Source organism: Acomys minous, assembly GCF_964271855.1.
Source record: "Acomys minous genome assembly, chromosome: 18".
Taxonomy (NCBI): domain Eukaryota; kingdom Metazoa; phylum Chordata; class Mammalia; order Rodentia; family Muridae; genus Acomys; species Acomys minous.
The window spans coordinates 69,044,692-69,057,587 of NC_140501.1; the positions used below are offsets into that span (position 1 = coordinate 69,044,692).

The 12,896-nt window shown below is 44.2% G+C and overlaps 1 protein-coding gene across 1 annotated transcript in view; it reads left to right on the top strand.

Moving 5' to 3' along the window:
• The first annotated feature begins 2,404 nt into the window (after positions 1–2,404).
• Positions 2,405–12,896, top strand: part of ARMH4 (armadillo like helical domain containing 4) — a 94,162-nt gene continuing 83,670 nt past the window's right edge. Inside the window, exons 1-3 of the mRNA XM_084768031.1 lie at positions 2,405–2,533; positions 3,335–3,423; positions 10,992–12,390. Coding sequence (XP_084624157.1) covers positions 3,367–3,423; positions 10,992–12,390 — 1,456 coding nt within the window. The 5' untranslated portion in view covers positions 2,405–2,533; positions 3,335–3,366. The remainder of the gene's footprint in view (positions 2,534–3,334; positions 3,424–10,991; positions 12,391–12,896) is intronic.

Sequence of the window (12,896 nt, forward strand, 5' to 3'; positions counted from 1 at the left end):
TAGTGGTAACCCAATACTGTCAGGGCTAATAAATGAAGTGCAGGATTCCCAGTATAATTTGCATTTCTCACATACGCCATGTAATTTCACCATAAGTATGGCCTAAATGTTCATTAGGACACAATCATCTTGTTTACACTAATTTCAAAAGCATTTTTATTTTATGTGCATTGATGTTTTGTCTGCATAATGTACATCTGTGCACAACTTGCCTGCCAAGTGTCCACATAGGCACAAAAAGGTGTTGGATTTTTCTGGAATTGGACTTACAGTGCACTGTGAGGTGTTTGTGGTTACTTGGAATTAAACCATGGTCCTCTGGTAGGCAGCTTATGATCTAGCATCTGAACCATCTCTCTAGGCCTTATATTAATTTTTAAAATTAGATATTTACCATTTGATAACCAGTGCATCCTAAAGTTGACATAGATATAGTTTATCTGAAATTCAAATTTAACTGAAAATTCTCTAGAGGATTCCTAAATCTATCAGCCCTCAAACTTTTTTCCTGAATTTGATGCTTTATTCTCTAACAGCTGTGGGTATGAGTATGTGCAAGAATTTATGCATATCACACACACATGCACATGTACACAAAACATACATTTTGTTGCTTTACACATTAAATGGCAACAGCACTCATAATGTGTGAATGTATTGGCTTAATATACTGAGGACACTTCTCTTGGTCTACAAATCTTGTGTATGTTGAGGTGGGGGAGGAAAAATTTTTGTCATTTGAGATAAGCCATATCAACTAGGATGGTTTAAAGTAGTTCTGATCATCTTGTACAGGATAAAGGATTGTTATAAATGTGTTTGAGGAAGATTGTTTTAGTTTTACTGCCCAGCTGGCCTAGTTTGCTGTAAATGGGAGAGAAGAACTTTACTATGAGAAAGGGGTATTGAGGAGATGACAGTGTTAAGCAGGCAACGCAAGTGACACTCTGCATTACTGACTTAGGAGTGTCGAAGAAAGAGATAAATCAACAGAGGCAGGATGATGTCAAAGAAGTTTTGACTAGATAAAATTTGTGGGTGGGTCAGGCCCCGGATGTGGGTGGACAGAAATATCATCTTGCTATTTTTTCTATTTCTCCCAGAACTCTGGATTCAATATTCACCTTTCTAGTTGTTTTAATTCATCCTATTCGTTTCCAGAATTTAGGTTTAGCTGACCCATTTGTGTGTGTGTGTGTGTGTGTGTGTGTGTGTGTGTGTACGCGTGTGCTAGCTGGGACCTTACCATATTATAGAACATTATGGAGAGACATGACCTGATTTTTAAACCACTGACGTTTAAAAAATGCTGAAAAATGACTTAGTTGGGTGTGGCCCAACTGGCAGGAGACCTGGTCATCACGCTGTGCATTATGTATTAAGTTGAACATATACAGAATACAGATTTCACCCATCAATTTAATTTCATTCAAAAACTATTTGTTGGCTACCATTCAGAAAAAAAAAAAAAAGATAAAGCTATTCTAGTCTAAAGGGAAGTGGGAGAAAGAAGTGCATACTCGTGTACAGTAAAAAGTATCTGAGCCAGAGATGAACACACACACACACACACACACACACACACACACACACACACACACACCACTGGGAGTAAAATGGCCCACCATGAAGAAAGGAGTTCATAAGAGCCAGAACCTAGGGGAAAGTGCTCTGTGACCTTTTTTAGAACTCACTTCTTTTCCTGCACAGTTAGGAGACGAAAAGGGGAAACTGAGTGCCTAAGAGGAGCAAAGATGACGGGCATGGGCATCCCTGCCTTATGTCATTGTACCAACTGCAGTCCTGAACCGAACCTTCAACTTTCAAGGGATTATCCTACCTTTCAGAGCCCCTGTGCAGGTCAGGAGGTAACTTGCATAGCACCTTGCTTTGTGTCAGAAGAAGCAGAGTCAATAACCTGTACTCTTTATTAACTCTTATTTTCTAATTCAGAGAGGAAAGAAATCGGTTTATTTTTGTTTGTTTGTTTGTATTTTTTTTTTTCAGAGTTCCTTTAAGACTCTGCTTAGGCGCTCTGTGAAGCTGCCCACTGTTCCCAAGGGGGACCACTCTGCAGCTGAGAACTGAGTGCCCCTTGTTTACCACGCACCAGCACCAGAGAAATTCCTGCTCAGAATGGACCAGGGCTCCAGTGTCTTCTCTGAAGGGACACAGAGAGCTGCAGCAGTGGCCTAGGATATGAAGAGGGGTATCTGGGGGCAGGATCTCCTGAGGAGTCCCAGGCGCAGGATCCCATCCTTATCCAGGCGCGTGTGGGAGCAGAGTTGTTGGAGTGGAAGCAGTAGGGGCGTGGTGCTAGCTCGTCATTGCCAGAGGGGCGGGTGTACCTATCCGCTGGCCAATCCCTAGCCTTCGCTGCAGCCTTATGAATAAACAACAAAGGCAAGCACCCTCCCTCTGGCATCCCAGACAGCCAAGGGAGTGTGGGCGGCCTCTAAGAGGGTCATGGCAGGGATGCGTAGAACCCGTGCTGCAGCTGTCCTTCGCGCTCAACTGTACTGAAGGCTCGCAGGTGAGGACAAGCCCAGCTTCTGCAGACCTGGCGAGAGACAGGGGTGGAGCGGGATTCCAGGGCGTTACGGGGTCGCTCAGTGAGTGGGGTGGCCCTGGGGTGGAGCGCCCTGCACCCTCCCTGGAACGCTGTACCTAGGCGCTGACTGAGCAGGGACAGCTCCGTGAGCTCTGGACGATTCTTGCAGGCCTGGCAAGACTTTCAGCACTACTTAGTCCGCCCGAGCCCTGCAGCTCAACACCGGGGAGCTGCCTTTGTGCAGGCAGAGCTTCCAGGCTGCTTTTGTGTGGAGTTGTCCCTTTTGCTCTGCCTCCCCTTGAGAAGTTCCTCAAGACTCTTATACTTCTTTCAAAGCTAGCATCTTAGTGTTCCAGGACCATTTAGAGCCGAGCAATGGAGGAGCTATTGCGGGCTGCTGTGGCCTCTAATATAGGTCCTGCTACTTTACAGAAAACAAAGATATGAGTGTTTAACGCAGGCATGTCGGGGAGCCTTCTTGCTCTTCCTGAGTCTCCCCAGGACAGATGAAGGACTCTTCTTGGGGAGGTCCCCTCATTAGAAAGAGGGCCTAGGGATCAGGCTGGGTCAAGTCCCCACTGCACCTGATACTCAAACATAGCACAGAGGCGTTGTCTGGAGGTGCTGAGACTTTGCATGAGCATCCTGGTCAGTGACAGAGCCCAGCCAATGTAGATGCTAACGCTGTAGAAGCTAAAACCCTGGGTAAGCAAGGGAACAGGCAAAACGGGACCCTCAAGAGTTTGGGTATCTCCAAGATGAGAAATCCTTTCCTTTCCTTAGAAAGAAGACTTGTACACCAAATTAAAGCTCAGATGTCTCGTGGAAGACTGCAAAGAAGGCCGCTTCAATCGCCTCCAATGCTTTCCTTTGTAAGTTTTCCTTTGAAACTTAAGGGGAGTTAAGACGGGGTTCAGAAACCACCCACGGAGTTCCAAAGGAGCTCTTCACTGAGAACCAATACATGTGGTCAGACATTGCAAACCTCCCCCTTCTTTGTGTGTTTTTCCTTGATGTCAAGTCATCTATAAGAGCTCCCATGGGTCTCGCTCAGCTAAGCATCTTCTGAACAGTCTGCTTGAGCACCAAAGCCAGCAAATCCTTTGTACAGCATCATTCAGAAAGACTCAGAGTCTGCAGGGAGGTTTTTCAAAGAGTCTGAACACTGCTTCTATTGTTCACAGAAGAGATTTAAAGCTGGTCCAGTTTGCTCTTATGGATAAAGCAGAATTTGTGACATCGGCTGTAGTAATGAGCCACACACTTACGCAGCAGTCTTAATGTTGATTGCAAAACTCCCAAGGCTCACTAAGACTAAAGCAACCACAGCAACAGAGCCAATTAGGGAAATGTGGATTTGCCTTTGTTTTCATGGGAGGCTTCAGATTGCACATTGCAGATCTTTGCTGCTGGACCTTCACAGTATGGAAATTCATCACTATTGAAGTGTTTTAATTCTAAACATGTGCTCATAATAGAAATGGGGATGGTGAGATCATCTTGCAAGATAAATTTTCACTCGTGAATTTCAGGTGTGTGTCACCCTATTCAGTAACTTTAAGGATTCTTTTCAAGTTGGATATACCCTCCCTCCCTCCTTTCCTCCCTTCCTCCATCTCTCTCTCCTCTCTCCCTCCCTCCCTCCTCTCTTTTCTTTTCTTTTCTTCTTCTTCTTCTCCTCCTCCTCCTCTTCTTCTCTCTCTCTCCTCTCTCTCTCTCTCTCTCTCTCTCTCTCTCTCTCTCTCTCTCTCTCTCTCTCCGAGATAGGGTCTCACCCCAGCCGGTCTGTAACTAGATGTGTAAATAAGGCTGTCCTGGAACTAGGAATGTATGGCTGCCTCTGGCTCTCTAGTGCTGTGGCTAAAGATGTAGACCACCATGCATGGTACATTGCTGCTGTTAACCGAATTTTATTTATTCTAACATAATAACGAATCCCTTCACAGTGGTCTGAATTTATTCTCTAAGATGAAACCTCCCTTTTCCATTAAGGTATGTGTGGCCAGTCTTTTTTCATTCTGTGTTTATTTGTTGATGGTGAGCAGACTCTGGGAAACTTATTCTGGCTTCCTTGTAAACACAGGCTAGTGCTCAGAGACCTTGCCAGGACAATGAGGCTCATGGACCACAAAGGACAAAAACAGAGGGCCGAATTCGGCCATTGAAAAGAACTGCCTGATATGGAAACAACTGCTTCCTGTAGGAAACTGACTAGGACAGGGTTCTGTACTGAAGGTGTGAAAACTGAAGTTAGGAGAAGGACAAACAGTCCACAACTGATTGATGCTGTAGATACTTCACACCGCCACCCCTCACCTTTGTAGTTTGAGAGACTTGTATATCGGAACCATGTTGGCAATGTCTTATATTGCATGATATTTAAACTTCTTCCAGTGGTTTCATATCTGCTGCCATTGTCTTTTGTCTGTCACCCACCCCTTGAAGGAAGTAGAATGCGTATGATGATGCCGTTGATGATGATGATGGCTTAGCACGAGCCTCAGTCCACTTACCTCTGTTTTGCCATTTGGTACCTTTGTTGTCATGATTTGCCTAAGGCTCAGCTAGAACTTGAATATTTTGTTTTAATCTCCAAGGCTAACTGCTCTTATCAATGACAGGATGATATCTTTTTTTGTTGTTGTTTTGTTTTATTTTGTTTTGTCTCACCATTATAGACAAAGCTTATGAAGGGAACAATATGCAAACCTCATTTGTGGTCTAAAGCCTAGAGAGAGCACTTGGCTGGCGATTGTCCTGCCCACTCATCCCTCCTCCATCAGCCCTGGCCTGGGCTGCTGTGCTCCTTAGGGAACATTCTTCTCTGTAGCTTCTCTTTACTGTGATGGAATGCGCTGCTGAAAGGATTGTTTGTCAGCCCATCTCGTTCACTTACAGTAAAGAATGGCTATAGCCCAGATCTTAGAACCAATATAAGAGACCAATGAGAGTTGCCAATAGCACATCAAGTCAGTAATGCGGTGCCTTTCTGCCAAGATCTGTAGCTTGATTAATAGGGCCAGAGTTGACTAATGAAATAATATTGACAAGGAGAACATTGATGGTTAGAAAAAGACAAGATAAAACAGTAGCAAATGGATCAATGAGGATCAAGAAAAGCACAAAGTGAAAAGATTATTAAGGCACCTACAAAAAGGAGTGTTTTTTTTTTCATCAATCAGAGAATCACTCATTGTATTTCTGAAAGGCTAGAGGGTAATTGGGAAACAAGCTGACCCAACACTCTGAAGCTATTTACCTGTAACTGTGACTCCCTCTGTGTGTGAGAGGGACACACACACATACACGCACACACGCACAGACACACAGACACACACACGCACACACATACACAGACACACAGAGAGCAAGAGCGAGGGAGAAGAGAGAGAGAGAGAGAGAGAGAGAGAGAGAGAGAGAGAGAGAGAGAGATTCTTTCAAAGGCTAAAATAATGTAAATAAGAACACACACAATTTGTTGGTACATTGAAATGTCAATTTGGATAATTAGCCCAAAATGATCAGGTGGTGAACAAAACATATAATCAGACCAGACAAGGCTAGACTAAACGCTGTCAAAAAAATCTTCTGGTACAAAATGGACACTGAATAGTCCCTCCCTTGATTACTCATGTTTACTCTGTGCCACCAGCTATGTACTTACTATCTCCTCTATCCACTTATCATCATTAAAAGCTGTAGGCAAACAACATAAACTTATAAAACCAGTGAGTACGTGGAAGAGACGTAGTCTCCTTTGAAGAGAGGTGACTTACTGAGATGATAGTTAGTGGTAAAGAAACTGAGAGAAAAATGGAAAAGAGTGGGCCAGTTTGTTTGCTTGTTCGGTTGGGTGCATTGGAGGTTTTTTGTGTTTTTACTTTTATTTTCATTTTTTTTTCACAGAAGCTTCCCATGAGAAATATATTCAGGACTTAGTATGGGCTGCAAGGAAGAGCAAGTGTCAGGCTAATATGGTGGAAGCAGAACGGATGTAAGTGCTGAGGACTAAAGCACTTAAGAGGGAGCTGTATCACCTCGAGATGGGAGTTTGCTTGGCCCTGGCATGAGATTTGGATACTAGATATGCTCTGTGTGTTGGGGGAGCGAGGAGTGATGTCCATTTGGGGACATTGCATCCTGTGCCATAGAAAGGTAGAGAAGCCAAGTGCCAAAGGCAAGGATCTTGAAGTCTGAAAGATTTCAAAAGATCAAGCAAAACCACATGCTATCACTGAAGCAGGATAAGCAGCCTCTTAAACTTGTGCTTTTATCATCTCAGATATAATCAGGATCATGGTAGCACCTACCTCATTAGGTGGAATGAAAGAAGGTAAATTTCCACCAGGCACTTATGAGCATTTGGCACAAATCGTTACCCAAGCAGCAGCCACTCTGGATTGATCACTGTCATTTTGTTCTCAAGAACAAACCACCTGGGTGGTCTATAACAGATCACAAAGGAGACAGTCTAGACAGATTCACCAATTAGAAGGCAATTAAAATAATGAGGATCTAGCTAGGAAGCAACAACTCTAAGAGGAATAATGAAGGACAGAGTCACAGAAGTTTGGACTCCGGGATTTAAAAGAGAAAAACTGAGGATGATACAGAAAATTGGGTGGAAAAGAAAGTTGTGTTTGAGGTAGACCCAAGTAGCTGCCAGGCTGTGAAAGACAAAGAAAGACCTGTCCGGAACTGCAGGTTATCTGACAGATTGAATTACAGAGAAATTTTGCTGCAGCCAGTTCAGCTTGCTTTAAAGCTCAAGCAGATAGAAAGGAAAAGGACCAGACCTACAAAAGACTGCTAGCTCACCACCCCATCATGGCAGCAGACAAAGAAAATCTAAGAGCAGGGATCTTTCCTCTCCGTTTTTCACAATATTTCTGTAAATATCAGCCAATTTTCACAGTTTACCTTCATGGTCAGTCCTTCTAGAACAGTGTTCATGGTCCTTTCCTAATAGACATGCAGTTCAACTTACCCTGTTAGTGTCTTCATAGTAAAAATGTTGAACATACTGGTTTACCCATCATGCCCTTGTTTTGGTACTGCACTGAAGCAAGGATGCTCTGCCTTAGTTGGAAACACATTGACTAACTAAAGGTGTAGAACGCCTGATGTTTAAGTTTAAGGATAGAATTGTGATTTTAAAAAAAATGTGGTTTATTGTTTTTGAAGCTTCAATATACAAGACAAGACAAAGAAAGAGATTCCGGACTGTGTCTGTTTAAGATTGTCAAATATAATGCTTGACAGAACAGCTTATGTGTCCACTGGTGGCAGAAATGCCGCAGATTGTTCAGAGGACAGCCAAGCCATTAGGATGCCTTGACAGGGAGTGACAGACAAGGTGATACTGGTTAGCTCCCCAAGAAATGCTTCCTACACTGGTGGGGCTAATATCTGCCCTCTGTTAGGAATGTGGTTAGGGTTTGTCAGCAGACTGGCACCGAGAGACGCAGAAGGAACAGCATCCAAAGATGCAGTATGAACAGAAAGTAAAAGAAGCATTTCTTCCTCTTGTTCCCTAGTGTTCTGATGTTTGAGGTAATTCAAAGGGAGACACAGATGCTCAGAAACAGTGGGAACTTCCCCCTTCGCTTCTCCCAGCAGAACAGCCTAAAGAGGATGCAGGCTTTTCAGCCACTAAGTGCTCAGCACTTCCTCTTTCCTGGGCACTTGGACACATAGTGGGTGTAGTGTAAAGGAAAGAAGGAAACCACCAGAGTCTACAGCATGTGGCTCCAGGGTTTATTCAGGGTTAAGAATATTAGCACTAACCTGACTGTGGCCAGGCTTTTCTTCCTTATTTTCTGATACCCTGCGGTTCCCATTGTCTGAGGCTAAACTCCTAAGAGAAGTGATGGGGACCTGCACTGAGCCTGAAAGATGAAGGGGTCTGCAGGTCGCCCCCTAACTCCTGTGAGTGGCAGCCTGCTTGCTGCTGTCCTGCCACAGGCTGCCATTGCACTTTCCTTTAACGTTCACATGTTGCTTCCCATAGCTAGAGCAGGAGCACATGACCTCCATACGCAGACACACAGCAGGCTGTGGTCCACCCCACGTCCTCTGCTGTGATTGGATTTAGAAAGCAGGTGGCCAGCACTGAATCACAGAAGAACCATCTTTTAGGGCAGAGGCAGGATTCCCTGTACACAGACATTCTAGAACTCCAGCTGTAGATGAAAGAAAGACCCCGAAGGAGACTTCTGTCTTGGCAAGGAGGTCTAAGCTTGTTAAACCTTTACCTTGTGCTCCTTTCCCCTCCACCTAATTTGTTCATAAAAGTCTCCTCTTAGCCCACGAGAGTACAAATCATAAAATGTACAGGACACATCCACCTTCATCCACTCATTCTCACTCATGATGTGGGCCCTTCCAGTCCCTGATGGGAAACGCTGACGCTGCAGGAGCAGTCTCGGTTTTGTTTGACTTCATTGTAACAAGACATGAATATGCAATAATGAAGGTAGAGGGGATCTCAGAGTTTGTTTTCTTAACTCCTGAGGAACTGAAGATATTTATTCAACACCACATGGCAACTTTTAAGAAGAAAAGTAAACCTACAAATCAGTTTGTAATGCTAGTCCATGTCCACCTAAACCTGTTACCACCCTCAATGTTTTGGGATGCTCTGATTTTCATCCAGAAGCGTAGACTATGTGGACTCAGCCTTTATGCACATGGTTTTCTGAACTCAGGGCCTTGTGCATGGCAGGCGGCATCCTGACACTCAGCCCCAGTCCCAGACTTCAGGGTATCCCTTTTGTCATTATGGTTAGTAAGATTTCACTGAATGACAGAAGAATGGGCAACTTCCTGGCTAAGTTCAAAATAAATCGGAAACCTGTATGGTTATTGTCAGTATTTTTGTTGCTTACAATATTGACATAGTTTCCAAATCCAATTTGTCTGCACAGAAACCCAAAGGCGTAGACGCAGTGTCCATGGACACTTGATTCACAGTCTCACATGTGTGCATGACCTCGGAGGTTAGTTGACTAGATGTTTCTGTGTGTCACAGCCTCACACATGTGCATGATCTCAGAGGTTAGTTGACTAGATGTTTCTGTGTTTCACAGCCTCACATGTGTGCATGACCTCAGAGGTTAGTTGAATAGAGATGTCTGTGTGTCACAGCCTCACACATGTGCATGATCTCGGAGGTTAGTTGACTAGATGTTTCTGTGTGTCACAGCCTCACACATGTGCATGACCTCGGAGGTTAGTTGACTAGACGTGAATGAAAGAAGACATGTACCTTGCTTAAAGATAGAAATTGGAATCTTGGATTTTAAGTTCAGGATTTAATCTTTTAGAAAAAACATGCAGAATCTTAGATATTTTATCCTTATTGTGCTGGGGAATCAAGATTTGGAAAATTTTCAATAAAGTAAAATCCAAAGTCCGACCCAGGACAATGGACAGAAAGATTTGTAAGCTGTTAAATTCGGGGAAAGATAAGCTGTTTTTTAACAGTAGCAGTAATGAGAATGACTAGCTTGAAGAATATAATGAATCTGGTTTTTGTAAATCTTAGCAAACCAATAAGAAATGCAAACTTGAACATTTTAAAAACAACATATGTTCATATTGCCTAAGTATCTTTTCTGATTCTTAAATTTGGAAAGATGAAGGTTTTGTGAGCAATTTTTCTTGTTACAAACAACTTGAACATTTTAAAGGTATATTTTGGCGGAGCATTATTACACCGGCATTTCTAAGCTCATGAAAATAAACAATTTTCAGCATATTTTGATACTTACCAAGTTTCAAAACATACTTTCCACTTTTGACTGCTCTAACAGATTACCGTAGCTTGGAAGTAGGGGTAGGGGAATTGTAAACAACCCCAGTCACAAGATCAACAAAACCCCTCATGTTCATCTCTTACATTTATATGCATGGTCAGGAGCCCACACTAAGGGCAGCAACAAGTGTGGAATCTGGTTAGAGCCTGGTCCATAGAAGCCACAATTTTATGTGTCCTCACATGATGGACAGCAGGGGAAGGGGATGTCTGAGGCTTTTCCACGGGGACCCAGCCTCATTCATCAGAGCTCCACTTTAACTATCCTTAGGATTAGATCACATATAAGTTTTAGGGACACAGTCACACAGACCCCAGCAATACAGACATTCTTTAAATGAATTTGCAATGTTTACTTTCCATCTCCGAGGCATGGTGCTATTTCTACTGTGATCTTGTGTACCCCTTTCTAGGTGCTTTAAGTTAAATCAGTAGGGGAATTCAGCAGGGGGAAGTGAACTGGGTTATCCATGTCTCAAGGGCACAAAGAAATAGAACAACCGTCTCCTACCTCCCTTCCCTGTGAGGAAGTCAAGGAGATCACTGCACTTCTGCTTCAACCTAAAGGAGCATATTTACAAAATACGTCCCCATGACAGTATGATGTGCTTTGCTTCCCTACAGGACTCAGTTACTGCACCTGTCAACTCCTTCAACTTATCTTTCTCTTCCACGATGAGCAGACCAGCTCTGCTGCACACCTGCATGGCTTTCTGCAGCTTTCTCCTCCTCACCTTGGCCACAGAGTGTCTAGCTTTCCCAAAGGTGGAAAGGAGGGAGATGACACAGGCTTATGAGGAGAAAGAGCAGTCCCGGAAGATGAGCACAGATGACAAGGAAAACGTCTCCTTTGCTGCCAAGTCCGTGCCCCAGCAGATGTTCTCTGAAGCTCCAATGGTTCTGTCTGCAGGACCTACAGTGACACCATTAAGTAAAGTATTCTCTGTCAGTGAAGAAACCCACCTTCCAGGAGCTGGGCTTCTGCATCCTACCAGCCCTGACCTTCTCTCTTCCAGTGAGCCAGTGGCCTCCGCAAGTGAACAAGAGCATGGTCCCAGCCAGCTCAAAAGAGTGTCTCCTGAACAGGGACTTTACAAGGCCACGTTACCCATTGCTGCCTCTTCACCTGCATCCTTGAGTCCTGACCAGGAGGGAGCCTACAGAAGTTTTAGCCCCCAGCCCCCTGTAGACAGGATCACAGATGGAACACACAGCTTCCTGAGATATGTGGACAATCAGTTGTTTTCAACTGAAAGTCAGGAAGCAGCTAGTCTGGAAAACCCACCATCTTCCTATATAAAGACCAAAGAAATGCCATCCACCAATTCAAGAACTGAGCAAGTTAGAGCAGATGCAGCCCAGAGCAGGACTGCCTCTCCTGGGATCGATTCCACAAAAGACACAGAGCCTGATGGGGAGAGGACCCCACATGTGCCAGCAGATGATGCGCAGAGCACTCCCACCACACACTTGGTGGCAACCCATCAGAATGTCTTCAATATTGAGTCAACAGCTGACAGTCTTCCAGGGCACCCTAAGGGCACAGTGAGTGTCAGCACAGCTGCCTCAGTTTCTTCTGACCTGAGTGATGAGTGGGATGACACCAAATTTGAGAGTGTAAGTCAGATGAGGCCCCCGGAGCCAGGAGACAATGCAGAGACCCAAGTGAGAACAGAGCCACCATATAGGACATTTGTGAGCTTTGAGGGGACTGAGAGGAACCCCACTTCTATGGAGGCCACAAAGGTGGCTGCAGGGCTGCCAGGAGGAGAGACGCCCTTGGCAACAGCCACAATGACTGCACTTGAGGGTGAGAGGTCACCAGTCTTTACTCATCAGATTCCCTTCACTCCCACGAGGCTGACAGAAGACTCTGAAGTTTCCACTGTGCATCTGTTCCCAGGTACAGGAGGGTTCACAGCATCCACTCAGGAGGACAGGACCATGTTTTCCCCAGAGACTGCAGTTTCTGCCTCTCAATATGAGTCTGAGGCTCAGCAGGCAGCAGGAGATGTGCTAGCAGGTAAGAAGTAAAAAGCTAAAACAACATTAGAGCTTTCCCCAATTTTCTTTTTAATACGGAACCTTTCAGTTCAGATTATTTTTATTAGTGTTGTTGTTTAATTTTTTGAGATGGGATCTTTAAAGGCTTTCTTGAATTTCCTGGTCCTTAGCTCTGACCACAACTGCCAGCACTGCAGCTGTGTGTCACCATGCCTGGCTGCATGCATTTTGTTTGTTTGTTTGTTTACTTTGGTTTGGAGAGAGGATCTCAGTGTGTGTCCTGAGTTGCCTTGAACCTAACGTGTTATTCAGTTGACCCCAGAATTGTGACTCCTGCCTCTACCTCTTGAGCAGTAAGATTACAGATGCCTCCGGCTTTGGTTCTATTTCTTAATGGTGACTTAGAAACAGGCCTCCGGCTTTGGTTCTATTTCTTAATGGTGACTTAGAAACAGGTACTCAGGTTTTAAACAAAATCATAAATATTCAAATAAATTGTATATGTTTCATAAAAATCATAGCCTG